The sequence below is a fragment of the Chaetodon trifascialis genome, chromosome 13, assembly GCF_039877785.1.
Source record: "Chaetodon trifascialis isolate fChaTrf1 chromosome 13, fChaTrf1.hap1, whole genome shotgun sequence".
NCBI classification, from domain to species: domain Eukaryota; kingdom Metazoa; phylum Chordata; class Actinopteri; order Chaetodontiformes; family Chaetodontidae; genus Chaetodon; species Chaetodon trifascialis.
The window spans coordinates 23,399,807-23,419,699 of record NC_092068.1 but is presented as its reverse complement, the minus strand read 5'-3'; the positions used below and the strand labels follow the sequence as shown (position 1 = coordinate 23,419,699).

General features: G+C 41.6%; 1 protein-coding gene across 2 annotated transcripts in view; it reads right to left on the bottom strand.

Moving 5' to 3' along the window:
- ciao2b (cytosolic iron-sulfur assembly component 2B) overlaps nucleotides 1-3,558 on the bottom strand; it is a 28,640-nt gene extending 25,082 nt beyond the window's left edge. The window contains exons 1-5 of one of the 2 annotated variants that reach the window (XR_011602996.1): nucleotides 3,315-3,557; nucleotides 2,632-2,711; nucleotides 2,108-2,233; nucleotides 1,958-2,003; nucleotides 1,687-1,849 (exon numbers count right to left, since the gene is read on the bottom strand). Coding sequence is in view for 1 of the 2 variants with exons in the window: in XM_070977657.1 (XP_070833758.1) it covers nucleotides 1,749-1,849; nucleotides 1,958-2,003; nucleotides 2,108-2,233; nucleotides 2,632-2,711; nucleotides 3,315-3,441 (480 nt within the window). In the remaining variant the exon portion in view is untranslated. Of the gene's footprint in view, nucleotides 1-1,218; nucleotides 1,850-1,957; nucleotides 2,004-2,107; nucleotides 2,234-2,631; nucleotides 2,712-3,314 lie in introns of those variants that run through there. The other variant, XM_070977657.1, reaches the window with a different exon arrangement.
- Nucleotides 3,559-19,893: the final 16,335 nt, after the last annotated feature.

Below are 19,893 nucleotides of genomic sequence, written 5' to 3'. Positions count from 1 at the left end.
TTATTTTTTTGTTTTGTAGCTTTATGTATTAATAGATTTTTAGAATGTAACTTAAAATAATGAACTTATATTTTATGTCAGAATCACTGAGAGGCAGCATTTGGACACCATCAGGACACTCAGAGTCAAGACTGTCAACAGCTGGATTACATAACCGCCTTTTGTGTTTGTTTCCTGCAATGAAAGCTGCACAATAAATGTGTGCTGGTGTGTTTATTGTGAGCTCATCATGAACTTTTAATTATATTTGTCCAAAGCAACTGACGATAAGTGCATTTGTCTGCATTTGCAGATGTCTTTATTAAGTTTTTTTCCATTATTTATTGTGAGACCTCTCTGTGTAAACTGCATTAACAGTGATATTTTAGATTAATTTTACTGCCCTTCAGTTTGTATTTTTCTTCCATCACTTTGTCACAACCTGCCAGGTTCTCCAGGTTCAGTTTGACCTTCCTTCTTGTTTTTCAGACCTCAGTGAGCTCGTCTGGTTGACTTAAAGGAATGCTCTGCTGCACAGTGAGCTCAGTGAGGTGTGAGTGGGTGGACAAGCATGTTGGACGACTCCGTGCTCCGGCGTGTTCTGCCAGATTGCCTCCTCAGATATGATGGACTGAAACTTCTCATTATCTCTCTGCCGCTGAATGTGCATAGACATGATAAGGGCGCCTCCTGCTGGACTAATGCAGACATTAAAATGAGATGTTAAGTCTGTGGATAGCTGAGGACAGCCGGGCTTGCTTTTGCAATATCCACATGAGCAGTGAACCGATATTTTTTTTTCTTGACTAAATGATTACAATGATCTTGGGTGGCAAGTTGGCTGAATCAGTCATTGATGCTAAAGTTCAGTCGTGTGTGCATGTACTGAGCAGTCCATTGAAATGTGTTACTAAAGTTTTGTCTTCTCTCAATTTCCCCTCCAGGGGACCAATAAAGGTATTCTCAATAAATGAATTGCTCATAAAATACTCATGATTACTGAAAACTGTTTTGTTTACAAGGATACTGGATTCCTTTAATCTCCCCAGAGAAAAAAAACAGATAAAATTCTGTCTGTGTAAAGAACATCAAATTTTCTTTTAATGATTAGATTTAGATGTTATATTTTCCAGATTTTCAATCTAAATGTGCCTCCAGCAGTCACTCATAAATGGTTTCAATACAGTGCAATGTCTAATAAAATGTTTTTGCATCCCTGAAGAAAAACAAACATATCTTCATCCGTCACTGAATTTTATTTCATTTTTTTAAATAAAAAGTCCAAAGCATTAATATTATATACAGCTGAGGATTGTTGCAGATTATCAGTCCAAATATTACTCTAAAAATACTCCAGTGCATATGTCACAATACAAATCTAATAAAACAGGAATTACACTGAATAATATAACCGGCATAGATTCTCAAGTTTTTCCACACTGACGACCCGTAATTCAAGCATAATTTCTCTGCTTTCTCCCAACTATTCTGCATTATGAGTAACAGTTTGTATTACACTCTTTCGGTGGACACGTTCAAGCATTGTGCTTTCCCTGTACTTTCATCCAGGAAACACTGAAACAGGCTGTGTGTGTGAACTCTGATCCGGACTTTGTTTTGCAGCCATTCACACCTGGATTAACGATGGGTGGACACAGAGCTTGGCAAACAAATCTCATTTGTCGAACAAAGAGCCGAATGTCGGATCAGAGAGTTCTGCTGCAATACTCAGTGGCTGAGAGGAGAAGACGACAAGGCTGACTGGCTGCTCAGATGGTCCTGGTGGACAGGCACTGGTTGACCACCTCCAGCAGAGAGGAGTTCTCCAGTGCAGCGGCCACTCGCTCTTTGTCTGCCAGCTGTTTGTTCACTGCACAAACACAGTGAAGCAAAAACATACATGACATACAATGGCAACAACAACTACAGTATTATGAGTAATATCCCGTCACTACTGCTGTCTGTGTGATGGTTTTACCTGCTTCCTCTGAGGCGTGAGTCCCGGGAGTGATGTGGACATCAATCTGAGTGGAAACAGAACAACACACAGCATTGGTCATTGGTCATACTAACTAACACTCAGTCAAAGGTGGTGATGTTAAATGTGCGTCTGCACACACACACGTACTTTGAACCTGTCTGGCAGGGAGCGCAGCAGCTTGACTTTGATTGACAGGCCGATGAGCGTGGCCATGCTGCAGTGGGGGATGGTGGGTGTGAAATCAATATCCACAGTGTTCTCTGCATCATTTACCTGAGATAAAGACAGACAGACAGACAGACAGACAGACAGACAGACAGACAGACAGACAGACAGACAGACAGACAGGGACTTAAGAAACAACACTCTAATGTGATTAAAGTTAAACTTTGCTTTACTTGGAAAAAGTGTGTCTTTGCAGTGAGGTAAATGGTTTCAGGACCTTCACCTTCATAACAGACAGCGAGATCAAGTAAAAAAATGCTTCCTGTGATGTATAAGGTTGGAGTCATTGCGACTTTTTTTAATTAAACATAACTTACTTTGTAAGAGCAATACAAACGTTGTCAGTCAGGTCAACGAGGGACTGAATGATGCCCTGAGCAGATGAATGGTGACTCAGTTCAAAGCTGATTTAACCCACAAAGACACAAAGTTTAAATGGCGCCCACCTTTACTCGGACTTGCTCCACGACATTGAGCTCCTCCAGGGACAGAGGATGCTCGGGGTCGTTGATGGATCTGATCAGATGTAAGTTTAGTTAAAGAGTTTAAGACAACATCGTATCACATCGCCCAAGTTATGTGACTGCATGTCTGCTGTAAATAACCTGAAAGCATAAAGTGCGTTAAGGCATGTTTGTCCCTTATTTCATTGTACATCTCAACACTGTCTGCATGTTTGGTACACATGTAAACCTGCTAACGCCTGCCTTCAATAAAGCACTAATTAAACATTCCCTCAGGCAGTCATCTGCATTGTGTTATGCAGACATCTGCAGTTATGCAGATGTCTGCATAACACAAAGATAAGGCAAGGCTATATATTATAAAATATGACTTTTAAACTGGCAGCATTTAACTATATCAGTTTAAATCAATCTCATTATCTTGATATTCCTGCCTGTCAGTTACACGGTACAGTAAAAATGACCCTGAATTATACAAAACTGCACTATTTACTGTTATTTGTACAGATGATGCAACAGCCTGTAATGTTATAGGAACAGACACGCGGCTTGTGTCCAGAGCAGCAGTTAAAATACACTTTAACGAGCACACACATGTCTGTCAGGTATAAAAAAAAACAGTCTGAAATAGAGAAAACAGTTCGCTCAAGTCAAAAACAGGATATCGAAGATTTCTCTGTCGTCGATGGGGTCATGGACGTCTTCATCTTCGTCCGTCGCTGTCAGCAGCCTCTCCCCAGACCGCTGGAAAATCACAGGGTTTGCGTTCTCCAAACGGCCTCCTCCAGACATTTTACACGATAATTTACTCCAAATGTAATAAAAAAAAGTCTCTCAATGTCGACCAGCGGTGCTGCACTGGCTTGAACGTACTGCGCAACTGGCAAAACCTCAACCACTTCCTGAAATAACGGAGAGCGAGAGAGCCCAAAAGTGCTAGAGAAGAAAGTCTTAAAGGGACAGTACACTCGTAATAAACTTCATCTGTATGGCGCCTGTCATACAAGACATGCAGTTAAAAGTGTTTTACAACAAAGAAATCACATACACCCAGTGTTTCACATTAAGAAGACATAGAGGGAACATAAAAGTAGCGATAGAATATTAATTTAAAATAAGATGGTGGATAAATCCCATGTGATAATAATTACTCGTAAAAATTAGACAATAAGGATTAAAATGAAGACAATGTATGCGAACAGAAAATAAATCCACTGAATGAAAGCAGCGACATAAGATTAAAAATAGAGTACACAGAATGCAGATAATGAAGTAAAATACAGCATTCTAAAAGTAGTACAGGTGTGCATAAATGGAAAACATAACGCACAGTTTCAGGCCTTTGTAAGCAGTCACAGACAGCTAAAGTGAAGAGATACGATTTTAGCTGCATATGAAAGGAAGTGGAAGGCATTTTAAAAGAAACTGCTGACAAGGTGCTTAATCTTTCGCCTTTTTAAATGTTTGTTTTCGACTGGTGTAGCTCTATGTGTGTGTATGCATGTTTTATTAGTTTCAGTTGTCTTGTAAAAAGGAGTGAAGCTTTCCTTTAATGGCTGGCTGTGACTCCTTGTTTGCCCTACAGGTGGCAGAATCTGCCAATTTTTGCCCTCAACAGTAACTCATTAAAAGTTTGTCTTGTTTTGTCTGCAGTACATTGACAGTATACTGACAAAGGCCAAAACTAGTTCCCAGAAACCACAAAAATCACTGCTCTATTAAGAGGGAAAGGCCATGCTGTGATTAATTCAGCTGCCTCAGCGCCTTGGCAGTTTGTGATGACAATGTTCAGTGTGCTGAAGAACTTAAATTGGAGTAACACTTGTTAAAAGAAACGACGACACACTGAGCACAAAACAGAGGAAAATGTATGAGGATGAAATTGGGGCCAAGCAACAGATCATGACAGCAGTGATTTGTCTGGTACGACTGAACATACAGTAAGTGAATTCTTGGTTCTTGGAAGTACTCTTGAAGTACTCAAGTAAAGTACAAGTACCTTGAATTTGTGCTTAATTTGTAGTTACAGTATACCACTGAATATAGCTCCCACAAAGAAATGCAGTTGTCACTTTTTCATGGTCAAAATGATAAAATCAAATGTACTGTTTAATGCAGCAGTAGGAATCCATTAAGATTAGAGTACACAGCACGACAGTAACAAGAGCATCACCAGCAGCGCCTGCGGCCACATCCGCAGCCCTAATTTCAATAAAACAGATTCTTAATGAGCTGCTGAAGTCAATGGACATGCAGGAGATAGGTCAATACAAATAATTTGATTTCAACATGTTCACCTTTTGAAAAAAATGTGCATAATGAGGCTGCATATGGCTGCTGACACCTACGTGACACGTAATGTGTAACATCATGTCATGCAGAAGGGCAGCAGCTGATGAAAAGGGCAAAAATATTTTCCTAATTGTGACAATTCGGAGTGATAACCTGAAGATACCCAATTCTACCTTTATATGGCTGATACAATAAAAGATGGCTCCTATGAAATAAGGTCAATTTCAGCCTCTAAATTGTTGCTAACTATACTCAAATTTATGTGAGGAACAGGAAGAATGGTGTGTTTACAGTTATTATTAATAATGTATATCCATTGCCAGCATTAATAAAACATTGTACTCCTGTTACAAGAGGCACAGGTGACCCCATCCAATAAGAAATCTTGTATGAAAAAGATAGAATCATAATGAGCTGCTGAAGTCAGCAACAAAAACAACAACTGATCAATAAAAAGATCAAAACCACATCACACATTTCTTTGAAATTAAACTCTTCAAGAAATCCAATAATCACGTAATGTGGTACCACTGAAATTACACCTGCATTTTGGGCTGAAAACTGCAGAAGAAAACCACAATTTGAAGCGAGATGTCTCCACAATGCAGAATTGAGACACCAGCTTGTCTGCCTGAGAGCTTGATACATCAGATTAATAGTGTGCACAAACAGAATGGCAAATAAGTTGCTGCTGCCGATTTTCAACGGTCCTGGTGAGCATTTCATGGTTTTACATTCTGCATAAGGACATTACTATAGACTGTTTGAAGCCATAGCATCCACAAAAACAGCAGGAGACTGTCCTGCAGCTGTCCTCTCAAAGTGTTTCAGTACACCGTGGGTCCTGTTTTCATATAGAACCAGATCTTAATCTTCAATTTGCACTGCTGCTGATAGGCCCAGAGCAGCACACCTGATGTGCATATAATGAGACCATGAAGCTGCTGACAACCAGGACAAAACGTGTGATATAAATTGTATGCAAAAGGGCAACAAAGCGGAGAAATAAGGGCATAATATTTTCCTAACTGTGATAATTAACACACAGGATTTACCCACAAAGATCAGACTGGTCTTTAAAATCTGAGCCAGTCACATCCTCCTCAGTGCGCCTTTAGCTGTGGAGAGACAACGTATCATACAAACCAGTTAGTTTCCAGCATACGCTGGCTGTCAGACTTTTAAAGTCCAAGTTAGATGGCTGCATGAATAGAAAGACTAATTCAAAGCCGGAAAAGTTAGCCATCGTACCCCGGGGCTATCTCCAAATGCTGCAGTCACTTCAGAGCCCAAGCACAGGGGCCTGACAGTGGAGTTAGCTGCTCAAAGTCCAACAAGGAGCCTGGCTCTGGCAGCTCCCTGAGTGTGTCCTAAACGTCCCTCTGATCAGCTAAAGGGCCTCCTTGGTTGGCCCAGATTCTCCTCTGATTGGCCTCAGTGTCCTCTGGTTCACTCATTGGCTTTTCATAAACACAGTCTATACAAGCTGCACCGCTAACCAGTGAGGTCTTCTGGCAGCATAAATTGATTCTTGGTCCAGAGGAACAAAAATCCACTGCTTAAACAGCTCCTACATTTGATTCCTTGAATACTTCAATATAAAGAGGACAGTTTTCATGATTAGGATAAAACATATCCTAACCTGCATGCGTGTACAGCATAGCTCTGTGGCCGTTATACGACAGTAACTGTGTTGATTTGCGGCTTTACTGACTTTCAGTGTTCATATGTGAACCAAATATTCCACACTGACAGGTTTTAATTGTTTAAAATTTGCTACCAGGTGTGTAATTAAGCCCATGGAGACCACAGCCTTTAATACTGTATAGCTTGTGGCCAGTGGAGTATGCAGTATGTATTATACATACTGTATTTTGTTTGAGGGTTTGCTGCTCCATCGGGAGCTTCTTTGTTTTCTCAGAAAATGAGATGCTCTTCATCATTTATGATTTACTGAATTAAATATACAATTGCAAGGTGAGAGTTAAATCGATGCCTGCGAAATATAAGCTAGCTGAACGGTGACAGTCAAGTTTTTGAAGAGTATGCTGAATATAAAGCAGTGTGGTCTGCGTTCACTGGCAGGAAGTGCTGCTGTCCATCATTTGTGGTTCACCAAATTAAACATGCACATTCAATGGTGAGGTCAGGTCAAATTCTGACTGAGAAACACAAAGAAATGCTAAATGACAGAGTGTCCAACAGCGCACCACACACGCATTCAAACAGGAAACTTCATCACATGACACGCTCGCCCTCCTTTAAAATACAGTGACATCCACCTACATGCTTCACACTTCAAGAGCAACTTGAAAAGTTGGAAAAAACACTTCAGTGATTCTTCTGAGGTCTCTGTCATCACCACATAGACAAACTGACAAGTCGATGAATACAGAGTGGAAACACAGGTGCTTATATACTGTGGCAGCAGGTGAGTCTTGATTGTCTGATTGTGAGCAGGTGTGCTCAACAGAGGAGGAGGCTGGACCAAACCTGTCGGCCACGCCCTGAAAGGGGAGAGACAGGCAGGAGACAGAGGGACAGGGGAACACAATAGGAAAAGGAGAGGAAAACTGAAGATCCCCGCAAAGATATTATCATCTCACCTGTGTCTAAAATCAGTTCATGCTGTTCTGGAAGTTTAAACACAGTTTTTATAATGTTCTCTCAAAAGAAATAATCAATTGAATGATTATTCATTCACTTAAAGTCCTATAAGAACATAAATTAGCTTCCCAATTTGCATTTTGTGTCCCTCATCTCACTTCATCCAGTATTCGTTTTGCTGGGAGACAAAACGCAGTGACATAACTGTTGCTCAGCTGTGCGGTGTGGGTTCAAAGGGCCGCTGCAGTGGGACGGGGTTTCCTCCCTGAGTGAGAGATAATTAATAACGTCATTATTTTTCTTCAGGAGAGGAGCAGCGGTGCCTGCACAGAGGGCAACAGAGGGAGAGAGACACGCTCCTCATCCAGGCACTAGTCGTCTCAGAATGGTTGGAGATGTCATCATTCGCTCTCCTCCGAGCAGCGCTGCTGAGTGTCAGGAGAGCTGATGAGACGCACTTCAGTTCAGTCACTCAGAGGATCACCTCCAGAAACACAGAGAGGAAAATTCAGCTTCAGTTCAGCCACGCAGAGGAGAAGAAACTCCAGTTCAGAAACACAGTTTGGGCAGGGAGTCATTCACTGTATACAGTGCATTTAGCTCACCTCTGCAGTGCCCAAACTGTAAATTTGTTCAATCGTCCTGCAAACCTGAAGCCAACCTGCTGTGTGGACAGACACATTACCTGGACCTTATCTGTCTCATTACAGTTTAAACAGCGACGTGCCTCTCAGGAGCTGCCAGTCAATCTGTGAAGGATCTCCTCTGCTGACATGCCACACTATTCCTGAGAAGGTGAGCTGGCTTTCTGTCACGACTGCATAACTGAGACGTCTCCTCCGTACTCCCTTTTTTAGAAGGAGGGAGCCTCTGACCACAGCCTGCGTTTGCTTCTTTATGTGCGAGTTACAGTAACTCCACAGACAACAACAGCAAAACCCCAAAACTCACAGCTTCACTCTCAGTTTATTTAATGACAGTCACAGAGACTCTGGCCCTGAGCTACCTCCACTACGAGTTTCTCTCTGGAGAGCAGTGTTTTTTGGCTGTTTGTTGGCTTCTAGATGATGCTGAGCGGAAATGAGTCTTCACAAAGGGGTGAGCAACACGACGGCACCCTGACAGCAACACGTCATAGTTTATTAGAGCCACAGATCTCTGCTCTCCAGCACAGGCAACACTATCCATCAATCACACATGCAGGCAAACACACACACACACACACACACACACACACACACACACACACACACACACACACACACACACACACACACAACATATACTTATTTTCTTGTCACCACTGGTTGCATTCAAACAAAACATGGTACATATCATTACAAAGTTAACAGATCCTCTCTTCAACTCTTCTCGTCTTCGGGATTCTGTGCGCTTTGCCCGATCACGACCGGAATCTATAATAGCTCATTAAATTCTCAACACAACCCGCGAAGCTTAGTTTGATCACAGTTTTGAAGTTTGGTGTGGGCTGAACCCTCGGAGGTCACACATTTCCAAACATAGCCGTACGAGTTAATGCTCAAAATCCACGCTGGCAAGAATGGAGGATGAGTTGGTTTTATTTTTCTGTGGAAACATTTAAGACGTTGGAGAGATAGATCGATGCTTTGACTTTGCCCAGTTGCTTTGTTCCCCTGTGTTTTCTCAGATTGACTGCTAAACATTTCCACGGCTCTTGTGCGTGGGATTCACAAAACAGAAAATATCTGCTTTTGGAGGATGCAAAATGGATGCTTTTTGATGCCTCTTATTCTGTCTGCCGTGACATTTCAGAGCTTTTATTGTCTGTGGTTTTGGCATTAGGTCTGCTCAGCCTTGGATGCAACTTGAAGTAGTTTGAAGAAAAAGTTGAGAAATGACTCATAGCTGGTCGTATCGTATTTTGATCTGGGTTTTGCACTTTGATGCTCAATCAGGTTTTCGGTGACTGCAGTGTTTTTTGTTTTCTACTGTTTATGACAGTCACACCGAGACTGGACACAAAATCGACCATCTTCTACAACTGCCGCATCATAAAAAAGCTTTATGCTCGCATTTTATTCTTATTTATCCTTTACAAGAGAAGTTCCATTCAGATACAGTATCTCTTCTGCCAGGGAGTCCTGGTCAAGATGGGCAGCAAAGATGAATTGAAACAGGTTGAAAGTATAACAGGTAACATCACAACAACATAGCAAAACGCATCAGACACAGAATATACAGAGACCAGCAACGTCGTTCTGTAAAAACTGATGTTAACACATTTTTAAACGTGTCAAGTGACGGTAAAGAGTCCAAGTTAAGCGTGCCTTGCAGCTCATTTTGAGCTTGCGGTGTGTGACAGGAAAAGGCAGATTTACCCAGCAGACCTTGGGAGAATTTCCTCTGATGATCTAGTGTTATAGCTACTGGAGCAATATGTCAGCAAAGTGAACTGCTGTAAGTGACCCAGTAAAGCTTCTGCAATGAGAACGAGCACGTCTTTCTCTCCTTAAACACAGTGAAGTCCATTGAACCCTTTCATATAAATTACAGTGAAGCGTACAGACACTTGCACTGAATTTAGTTTTTTCAAACGAGATGAAGCTGCAAAAAAAAGCTTTTCTGCTTAATGACAATGTTGTGCCCCATACACAGGCTACAGGCCTCTTTGTTCTGCAGCATAAACACAAATATACCCTGCAGTTGGGGTATGGTAATGTCAAACTAAATCACAGCAGAATATATAAAATGCTACGGCACTCATTACTCCATCTTCCCCCAAACATCCAGGTTCGCTGCTCAGTACATCGTACTGTAGAGCTTTTGTTCTGACTGAGAAGACAGTTGCCAGAAGTCTGCTTATTTTCTAAAAGCCGAGAAACAACAAAGACAGATTAAAAAAACAGGCTGACAGGCAGCCAGACAGACCTGCTCAGCCACTCAGCAGCCAGCCAGTGAACCTCAGAACAGCTTGAAGTGCGGGTGGCGGTTGTTTTTCTCTCTTTCAGTCAAATTTATGGAAGGAAGACTATGATGAATGTAGCTGCTGTCTGTGGAGGGATGATGGAGAAACAGAGAGCGTTTCAGAGGCAGAGTTCAGCATTAAAGGATCATAAGTTTGCGGTAGAGTCGGTGCAGACAGCAACACATGAGGGTGGAGAGGTAGAAAGGGTTTCATATTGATTCAACCTGCCGCACAAGCACAAAAATAGACACAAGCTCACCACAGTCGCACTTTGATGAGTTCACTGTAAGTCCACATGGTGTCATCTGATTCACTTGGTTTAATAGTGACCTCTTATCGGTCACAGTAAAGCAATCCACCTCTTTTTTAATCCAATGATAAGCTTTTTGACAAATTCAAGACTGGATTTTTATCTCTCCGTTCCTCCGAAACCGCACCGGCTGGAATAACAAATGATCTTTTGGTTATTGATGGCTCAGGCCACTCCTCTGCCCTCCTGCTGCTCCATCAATACCGTTGATCACAGCTTGTTATTGCACCGCTTCCAGAACCAGGATGGACTCTTGGACAGAAATCTGAATGTATTTCCTAAGATGCAGAAACATTTCTTCAACCAGACCAGGAAGGTGGCAAATAAAGACAAATGATGAAAGAACTGATGCTTTTTAGTGGTTCATTGTATAAATCTGTATTCTCTGTTTTCTCTGTCTGTATTCGTCTTGAAATGCCTTATCTGTTCTACCGCGTCGACCCCGTGAGCCCCATCTGCACAATACACATAAAAAAAACAAAACAAACAACTCCAATAAGCAACAGTAGCATCAATGTTTTATTTGCCAAATGTGTTGTTTTCTCTTGTTGAAATCCACCTCAGCCTCTAAACAATGAGGTGATGCTGTGTCTGCCATAGTAAATTCATCTGAACAGTTCTCACAGGCTAAAGCTGGTGGATCTCATTCACATCTTTCAGGTTTAAAAAAAAAGTGCTTTACTGACATGTTCTCATTTATCATTAAAATAATCATTGGTCTGTTGTCGTGATGTGATTTAACATGGATGCATTTAGGCTCAACCCATTAAAATTTCATTAATACTGTTTCAAACCGCCAATCATGAAGTGAGTGCATTTTACATTTCCAGCAGCAGCAGCAGCAGCAGCAACAGCAGCAGCAGCAGCAGCAGCAGCAGCAGCAGCAGTATGTTTGACAGGGAGACAGGATGATTTAGATAATTACAATGAGCAGTGACATCCACCATATTAATCAGCAAAGGCTGTGCCACAGTATCAACTGCACCCAGGCTGTGAGTATGTAATGCAATCATATTGTAAAAGTGACAAAATTAGCTTCACTCAAAAAGTCAACATATGCATATTAAATCTATTGGATTTCTGAGTCACTGCGTGGAAACAGTGCACCGTCTTGGAAGTCATAATATTACAAGAATGAAGTCTACATTTTATTTTCCCGTCGTAGTAAACAGATGAGCGCAGTCTGTCTTTTATGTGTCCAATGAGTGATGTTACAGGCTTCACCAATAAGTTATCAGAGCAAATGAAACCAGTTTCATGATGTATGAGTCAATAACCAGATGTGTTTTGGAGCAGCAGCTGGAGGACAACAGGGACGTTTCCTCCAGAGAGCTGAGGCAAGAGCGCAGTCACTGCATCATGTGATTAAACCTGAGTGTATCCCATTCAGACCGGCAGAGGCACGACCATCTGACAGACACTGTTTGAATTTAGGGAAGCAGCTGCGCGGTGCTCCTCATCAGAGGCTCAAAACCAAAGCCGACTATTTGAACGCACCTGATCAGGCGTACATCTCACTTCACCACCTCTGATCAAATGCAGAGTGCAGTCGCTCCCCTGTGAGCTTTCAGTGGGAAGAAACCTGGAGCAGACAGACACAAACGGAGCGAAGGCGCATGTGAGACATGGAGCCGTAGGTTTCACTGTAAAGCTCAGTGACAGTGGCTCCGACCAACTGCTGGCTAATCCACAAATGGGCAAAGATGTGGAGCTGAATCCTGGTTGCTGGAACTGAGTTGCTAGCTGTCACTCAAACCACCCATGCCCATAATTATGCATAACTAAAGGCTTAATATCATTTAAATGAGTGAGCTACACATAAAAAAATCACCCTATGGAGACCAAAACCATTTTTTGTACCAGGCTGTGAACATGGTTGTTTCTGATACAAAGTTGGGAGCTTTAATATGGGGGTCTTTGGGGATTGACTCAAGTGGCCCTCTGAGGAACTGCAGTTTTTGGCACTTGCGCACTGGCTTCATTTTCCTGCCCTGGAGGTTGCTGCTTAGGAGTGAGTGGGAAGCAGAGGAGATGTGACTGTGCTGTCGGCTAAAGTGGCCTATGGGAATGTTCAACATGACATCAACCTAGAGCATAACAAGTAACTCGAAGTAAACTATTCAGACTTTCCCCTTTTTACAGTGTTTTCCTCGAAAAGAAATAGGAATTCATTCTAGAAATATTACAACTTTTTACTAATATTATGACTTCAATGTTTTTCTTTCTACCAGTGGCAGCTACCAGCTGTCGTACAAGCTCCGGACAGCATCCTTTGGCACACACATTGCATAATTTCCTGTCAGTACACAACAGTAAAGTGCTTTAATTTCAACAATATGAATGAAAACTGTATGATTTAAAACCAGTGAAGCATGAAAATGAGTTTAGCAAAGCATAGTTCACTGTTAGATTTGAGTATAATTGGGATGCAGCTGAGGAAAAGAGCACAAACAGAAACTCTGGCATCAGAAGAACCACGTAGTGCATCACAATAACACAGGTTCATCTGCTCTTCTGTAAAACAACAAAGGTCCTGAAGTGTAGATGCTGGTCGAAACAGCTTGGTAACAACCAGCAGCTGCGTCTCCGTCTCTGCCAGCGTCGAATGCTCTCCAACATTTCCCATCCTATCATTAGAGCAGATTGGGTCTCTGTTGACCTTTTACTGTAATTATGTTCTGTCGGTGCGGCCTGTCTGCTGCTCTCAGTCTAATTCATATTTGGCTCTACCGAAGGAACTGACTGACCGCTGAATTAAGTCTGCAGTGATCTGCGTTTTAATCAAGACAGTGGGAGCAATGATAGATGGCAGAGAACAAAGACAGATAGAAAACTAACTTCACAAAGAAGTGAAATCTATCTACAAGTCAGATGTTTACATACAGTATCTGGAGTCCATTGGAGGTGAACCTGTGGATGTATTTCAAGGCTATCTATCTATCTATCTATCTATCTATCTATCTATCTATCTATCTATCTATCTATCTATCTATCTATCTATCTATCTATCTATCTATCTATCTATCTATCTATCTATCTATCTATCTGTCTGTCTCGTTGCCCTCAGTTTTCCGGGGCAGTGCAGACCTCCAGCTGAGGGCTGACCTAGTTCACTCTGAAACGAGACACCGTTAGGAAGAGGCTGTTTTTATGGATCGCAGTGGTGTCGCTCTGTGATCTATGAGGATTTTGCACCCTGATGCCAGGTAGAGAAGGGCAGCACACGGCATCTTAGAGGAAAATCACCTCTGTCTGCAGCATCACTTTGTTTTTCCTTCAATGGCGATTGAAGATTACACCTCCAAAACAAAAAATCAGGCATTTCTCAGAATAAAAGAAAACCAAGTGGTGGAAAATTTCAAAGCATGGGTATCTAGTGGGAAAGTAGTAGGAAAAAGGTCCAATTTACCAGATCAGCTCCCATGTTTTAGTCATACACAGATACATCGTGGGCGTGAATTGTTCATTTCGACTGGCCTTTCGATTTTCAGTCAATTTACAGTCTGCCTGCGTTTCAAAAGAAGAGACCTCATGCAAGAATGTGTGATCAATGAAAGCACCACATTAATATTTCATGAATGGTGATCTGGAATCCTTCACTACTTCTAGTAGTAGTACTGCTAAAACTACTAGTCATGTACAGCTTCTTGCACTCTTTGATCCATTAATACAATGCAGACTGCAATGACATTACAGTATTATTTTCTGATCTTCATTCGAATTCTCTCTACATGAAATTATGTGTCAGTTTTAAAGAGACAACTTAGCCAAAATAAAATATACATTGATCAGAAAATATCTGTTTTATCAAAGTTAGATACTCTGTGTTACTCGACACAGTGTACACAATAAAAACTTACTTCACGTGCAGCATGAAGTGTGTGAACCTTCGATCCACGCTGTCAAACTGCATCTTTATTTGTGCGTCCGGCCACGTGACGTCGCCCCTCACACGACAGGTATAAACTCTTAACTGTCTTTTGTTTAGAGCTGGCACTCGCCGCCAAAGTGATGAGATTCAATCGACTGTTCAGTCTGAGAGGGAGATCTCTATTAAGATAGGCCTGAGTGACTGCAGGCTTTAAGAGCTGAGCTGCCTCTCTCCAGCCTGTAATGGGAAGCAATTCAACGTAGGCTGACACAGGACTGGGAGGAAGACGAGCGTAGCACCAGCTGAATAAAACCCCTGGGAAGCTGTAGTGCTTCACAGAGCCTTGCTCTGTATTTATGGACTCTTTTGTCCTATTTATGGACTCCATTAGAACAAAGCTCCGAACATTTTGTTTCATATATTTCACCTGTGTTTACAGTGAAGACTTGCTGTGCATGCATCTTTCTCTTAAGCACTCCCTTGCTTTACTTTCATGCAGCTCAGTAGTCGGGAATCCCACAGCGCACAGAAGATAATGATTCACTTGGATGCTCGGTTAGGACCCCTTGGCGTCAGTTTTTATGGCACTGGGTGCCTCTTTAGCATCATTTTTGAACGTGCAGTCCGATAGACTCCTGCAGAAAGCCCGTTCTCACTCACAACACATCAAATGATGCAGTATAAAGAGCCAGAAAAGTCCACCAGTGTGGAGGAGGTTGGGCTGGTTGGATGGGTCAAATGCAGCACTTTCATCCAGGAGATTGAGGTTTTTGTCATTTGTGCCTCAAAAAGCGATGCCAAGGGGGTCCTGGCCAAGCATCCATATGTGATGAGTTGGGAGTAAGACTGTGTTGCATTTACATACATCTGGCATGGTGCAACAAAAGGCTGCTTGGAATAAACAAAGAGTTGGCTGTTTAGTATGAGGAGGAGCGGCCATCATAGTTGAAAAAATCTGTAACCTGAGTACCTATTCATTTAAGAACAGGAGGTAAACACGTCAAAAAAACACTACTTGTCCGCCATGTTCCTGAAAAAAATAAAAGACGTCTTCCACCTTGTGCGTGTACAACCGGCCATTTCCCCGACTTCTTCTTCCTCTGTTGAAATTATGGCATCGATAAGTGTTGCATTACAGCCATCGACTAGACTGCCCCTTTGCAGTCGACAGTATCAATCCCCATGAGTGCATTTCCTCCCATCTCAACTATTGTCTGTTACAAAAGACTTTAAAATCCATAAACAGCTTGTTCATTTTACTCTCTCCTTCCTCTCGCCTCTAACTTTAATGACATCTACTCCTCATAGGAGATGTCACAGGGGTCACAGGTCTTTCTCTGTGTAAACTGTGAGCAACATGTGGTGAGTGAATATATCAATGATTTTATTTGAAGAGACAGTGGAAATGCATTTAAGCCGATACTGTTGGTAGTCAAGCTTTCTAATACTGGGCTGCATCCAGAGAGTAAATGTAGTAATACATAGGAATGACAGCTTTGGGATTGTCCTTTCTGTTTGAGCTGCTGTATTTGCAGGCCAAAGAAAGCTTAGCATCCACCTGTCTCACTAATAAGTCCCTGTGTTGCAGGTTTGTCAGAGCAGCCTCTTTTTTTTTGCCTCACTCTCCCAGATTCTTCTCTCTGTTAGCTCCCGTGTTTGGGAAATGTCTCAAAAATTTTGATTTTTATCTTTGAAACTTTTATTCCCTCCCTGATGGTAAAGGCACTGAAGACTTCAAGCTTAAAAGCAAAAACACCCGGAGGATCAACAAAAAAGCATTCTTACTCTCCCTGAATGTCAGCCCGTTGTGCTTGTTGAGTCTCTGTCTCGCTTCTTCTTCTTTTTCGAATTTTGAATACAACAAACTGCAAAATACCAGACTGTATTTTGATTCTCTGTTGAGTTTCATCTCTCTCTTCATCATTCACATTATCAGGATGTGACGCAGGGTGGCGAGTACACCTGTGAGACACATTCGACTATCATGAGTTTGCTTCACCTTCGCACAGATATCCAGTGAATGCAATAAAAGAGTGCGCCGCTCGAATGTGCTCATGTTTTTGCTGAATGATGAACTGATTGGCTTACCCTGATATTCTTACCTCATCCCTAGCTAATCTCAATCCTTATGCCTAAACCAAACCAACCCAATCAACAAAGACTACCAGTACTAGCCAATCAGGGGTAGAGAAGGGCAGGTCATGACTTTGCCATCCTGGGGAAAAAAAAAATTGGTATGCATGCATGGCCAGTGCAACTGGCGATTCAGATGAAGCTATGAATATTTGAAGGGGTTTTATAAACAAATCATTGCAGATTTCAATGGAAAAAAATCTGATGTTTACGCAAATTGTGCCTGCTGGGACTGAAAAAACAAGTCTGAACGTCACCCCCAATGAAAATGCATTTGAAACAACACATCGAAGTGAAACATCCAACCAATCTTGGGAAATGGGTGTTTATTTGGCTTCATCTGGGTGAATCTGAGGGAATGAAAATGGCATACAGTTGCATAGTCACGTTTAAATATCTGTCTCGTACGCACATTGGGCTGTCAATCACACAGGTGCTTGTTGATTGATCGTGATATTGACAGAATCACACTGACGTCTTGAACCTTCCATTTCTATGCTGTTTTTTATTTAAATATCTAAACACTCCTCAGAGTTCACGAGCTGCTGCAGGGCTAAATCGATTCCCAGCAGATGTTTACCATCACAAAGCTAATATCTCACTGCAGCACCTTTGACATTTAGGCTGGCTAAATAGCATTTTAACATTAGCTAGCGTCCTGTTTTCCCACCCCCTCCTCTTAGTATTCTTCACTTGTCTTCACACTTTGCCTGTGTGCTTTTATTTTTTGTCTAGCGTATGCTTTTTCTTCTTTGCTTTATTTAGATTTTAGAGTTTGCCTTTCCGACTGCTAGCTTGAAAGACTGGCAGCTAGCATAGCAAAGGTCTAGCAGTGATCTTGGGCCACATTTCTTAGAAATGTTTGTATTTCTTTCAAGATAACATCACATACTTGACATGCATACTTTTGCCCTTGCCAGTTGCACAGAGAGGCATTAAGATCCTATAAATTATCTGCCGTAAGTAGCTGATCTCAGACCTTTTCCATGACCTTGCTGCCTCCCAGTGCACCTAAACATCTCTCGCTGAAAGATGAATGTGTTCCTCAAGGATATCATGATGATAACAGCTGAGGAAATTGAGCATGACTGATTTATCTTTCTCTGCTCAGATTAATTCAGCCAGTGTAGGAAGTGAATCTGACCCTGAATGTTATAAACATGGCAGCTGATTTACAACAGTGAAAGCTGCTCACCTAGCATGTTTGCATGCCTGCACACATGAATAACAATAAAAATAAACCACTGATATGACTCTCAGTAGGTTTCAGACAAATAGTTTGACATTACCTCGTATATATAGCTTGACCACTCCCACATCTGCTGATCTTGTTTATTTAATACTGAAAAAACTGAAATTTATAGGTGCTAGTAGCAACCCAGGCTAGCTGTTCCCCCCTGCTTTGACTTCCTGCTAAGCTAAGATGACCATCTCTTGGTCATAGCCTCATATTTACTGTGCAGACAGTAATCCTGTAAGCAGGAGACTCGTTTAGATCACACAGTAAGAAAATCCAGAGTAGTGTTTGGATGTGTGTGATGCTCACGATGATTTCTTAATTTTAAAGCCATTTCTTTTGCACTATTATCATGTAGACGTATTGTGAAATGTTTTGACACAGGCGCCTTACCTTCTGTATTTTGATTATATTTTCCTATCAGCATTTTTTCCCATATTCACAAAATCTGATATAATCTGCAGGCTGTACAATTATTAAAAAAAAAAAAAAAAAAAATCATTAGTGCAAAATCTGTTCTTGTTTCAACCTCGACCTGTTTGTTTCTTCAGGATCATGTGAAATATTACAAGCTGCCTCTCCTCTATTGATCAGATGAGAGATTCTTTCAGACAATATTGCAGGTCAAGGGAAATCTAAGATGAAAAAAATGAGCCATTCCCAGCCATTCAAAGTGATGAACAGGAGCTTTCCGAACATTTCAGGCTCATATGAATTCCCTCTGCATCCAGAGCAAAGGTGCCAATTTTCTGCGACATTTTGGCTTGATGAGTGACGGGGGAATGGCATGTTCCTAAGTTAATGAGATTTATCCAGAAAGGCCAATCTGCTGATCGAATGGCATTTCTTCACCTTTTAGATTGATCATTTAGTGGCCAGAACAGCAGACTTTGCCCACAGGCTAAACAAGAGGACAAGACTCCAACTTCACACCATTAAATCCATGACTGGAACCCTTTAGGAATGAGGGTTATTCATTCGTGCAAAAACGAGAGCTGACAACATGACGAGACTTAAAAGGAGGCAAATATTCATCCCGATTCCTCGAGCGAAAGCAGCAACTGACACCAAAGACAACAAATAAAAGCAGGATGACTACAGTAATAACAGGAGATATCCAACAGGAACATCTTGTGAAGAGGAAACCCACCAACTTGTTTCGTTTTCTTTTTGACCCTCAGAACAAGGTGTTTTGATTTCTTGGCAGCTTGAAGGAACAAAAAGGACGTTTGGCAGTACAAGAAACAGTTCATTAAGCATGGATTGAATGAGCTGTAGGACTAGGGTTGAAATATGGTTGAGGATTGAAGGTTTTGAGGACTGTTAGACGGAACTACGGTATAAATGGCTGTATTTCAACATGCACGCATGTTAAAAGAATTGTGATATGAAGGCTAGATGTCTAAAGTCCTTTCACTCTTTTTCTCCAAATTTATCCATATACTCCAATTTTTACATTACTGTTGGGTCACTGGATCAAAACAACCCTTCTGTTGTTCTTTTGGGGGGTTTTCTACCCATTAGTACAGACTAAAATTAACCAAGTACTGTGTGTGCTATTTTCACCCCACACTGTTTAAATTTTAACCCATCCTTTTATAGTGTGCTCAGCTGCAGTGGGGAATACAGTGCTATCCAAGGGTGAAATCTGACATCGAACAATAAATCAAAACCTATGTTGAAGGTATCTATGACAAGACTGCTGTTGGCCCTTTGCGTCAAATAGAAATCCTGCTGCTGACATTTGGCTTTGATCGGTAAGGGGCTCATGTGGTTCATGTCATTGAGGGTCCTCACATGTACTGTACAGCAGTTTAGCTGTGTGTGTGACTGTATGTGTATGTGAG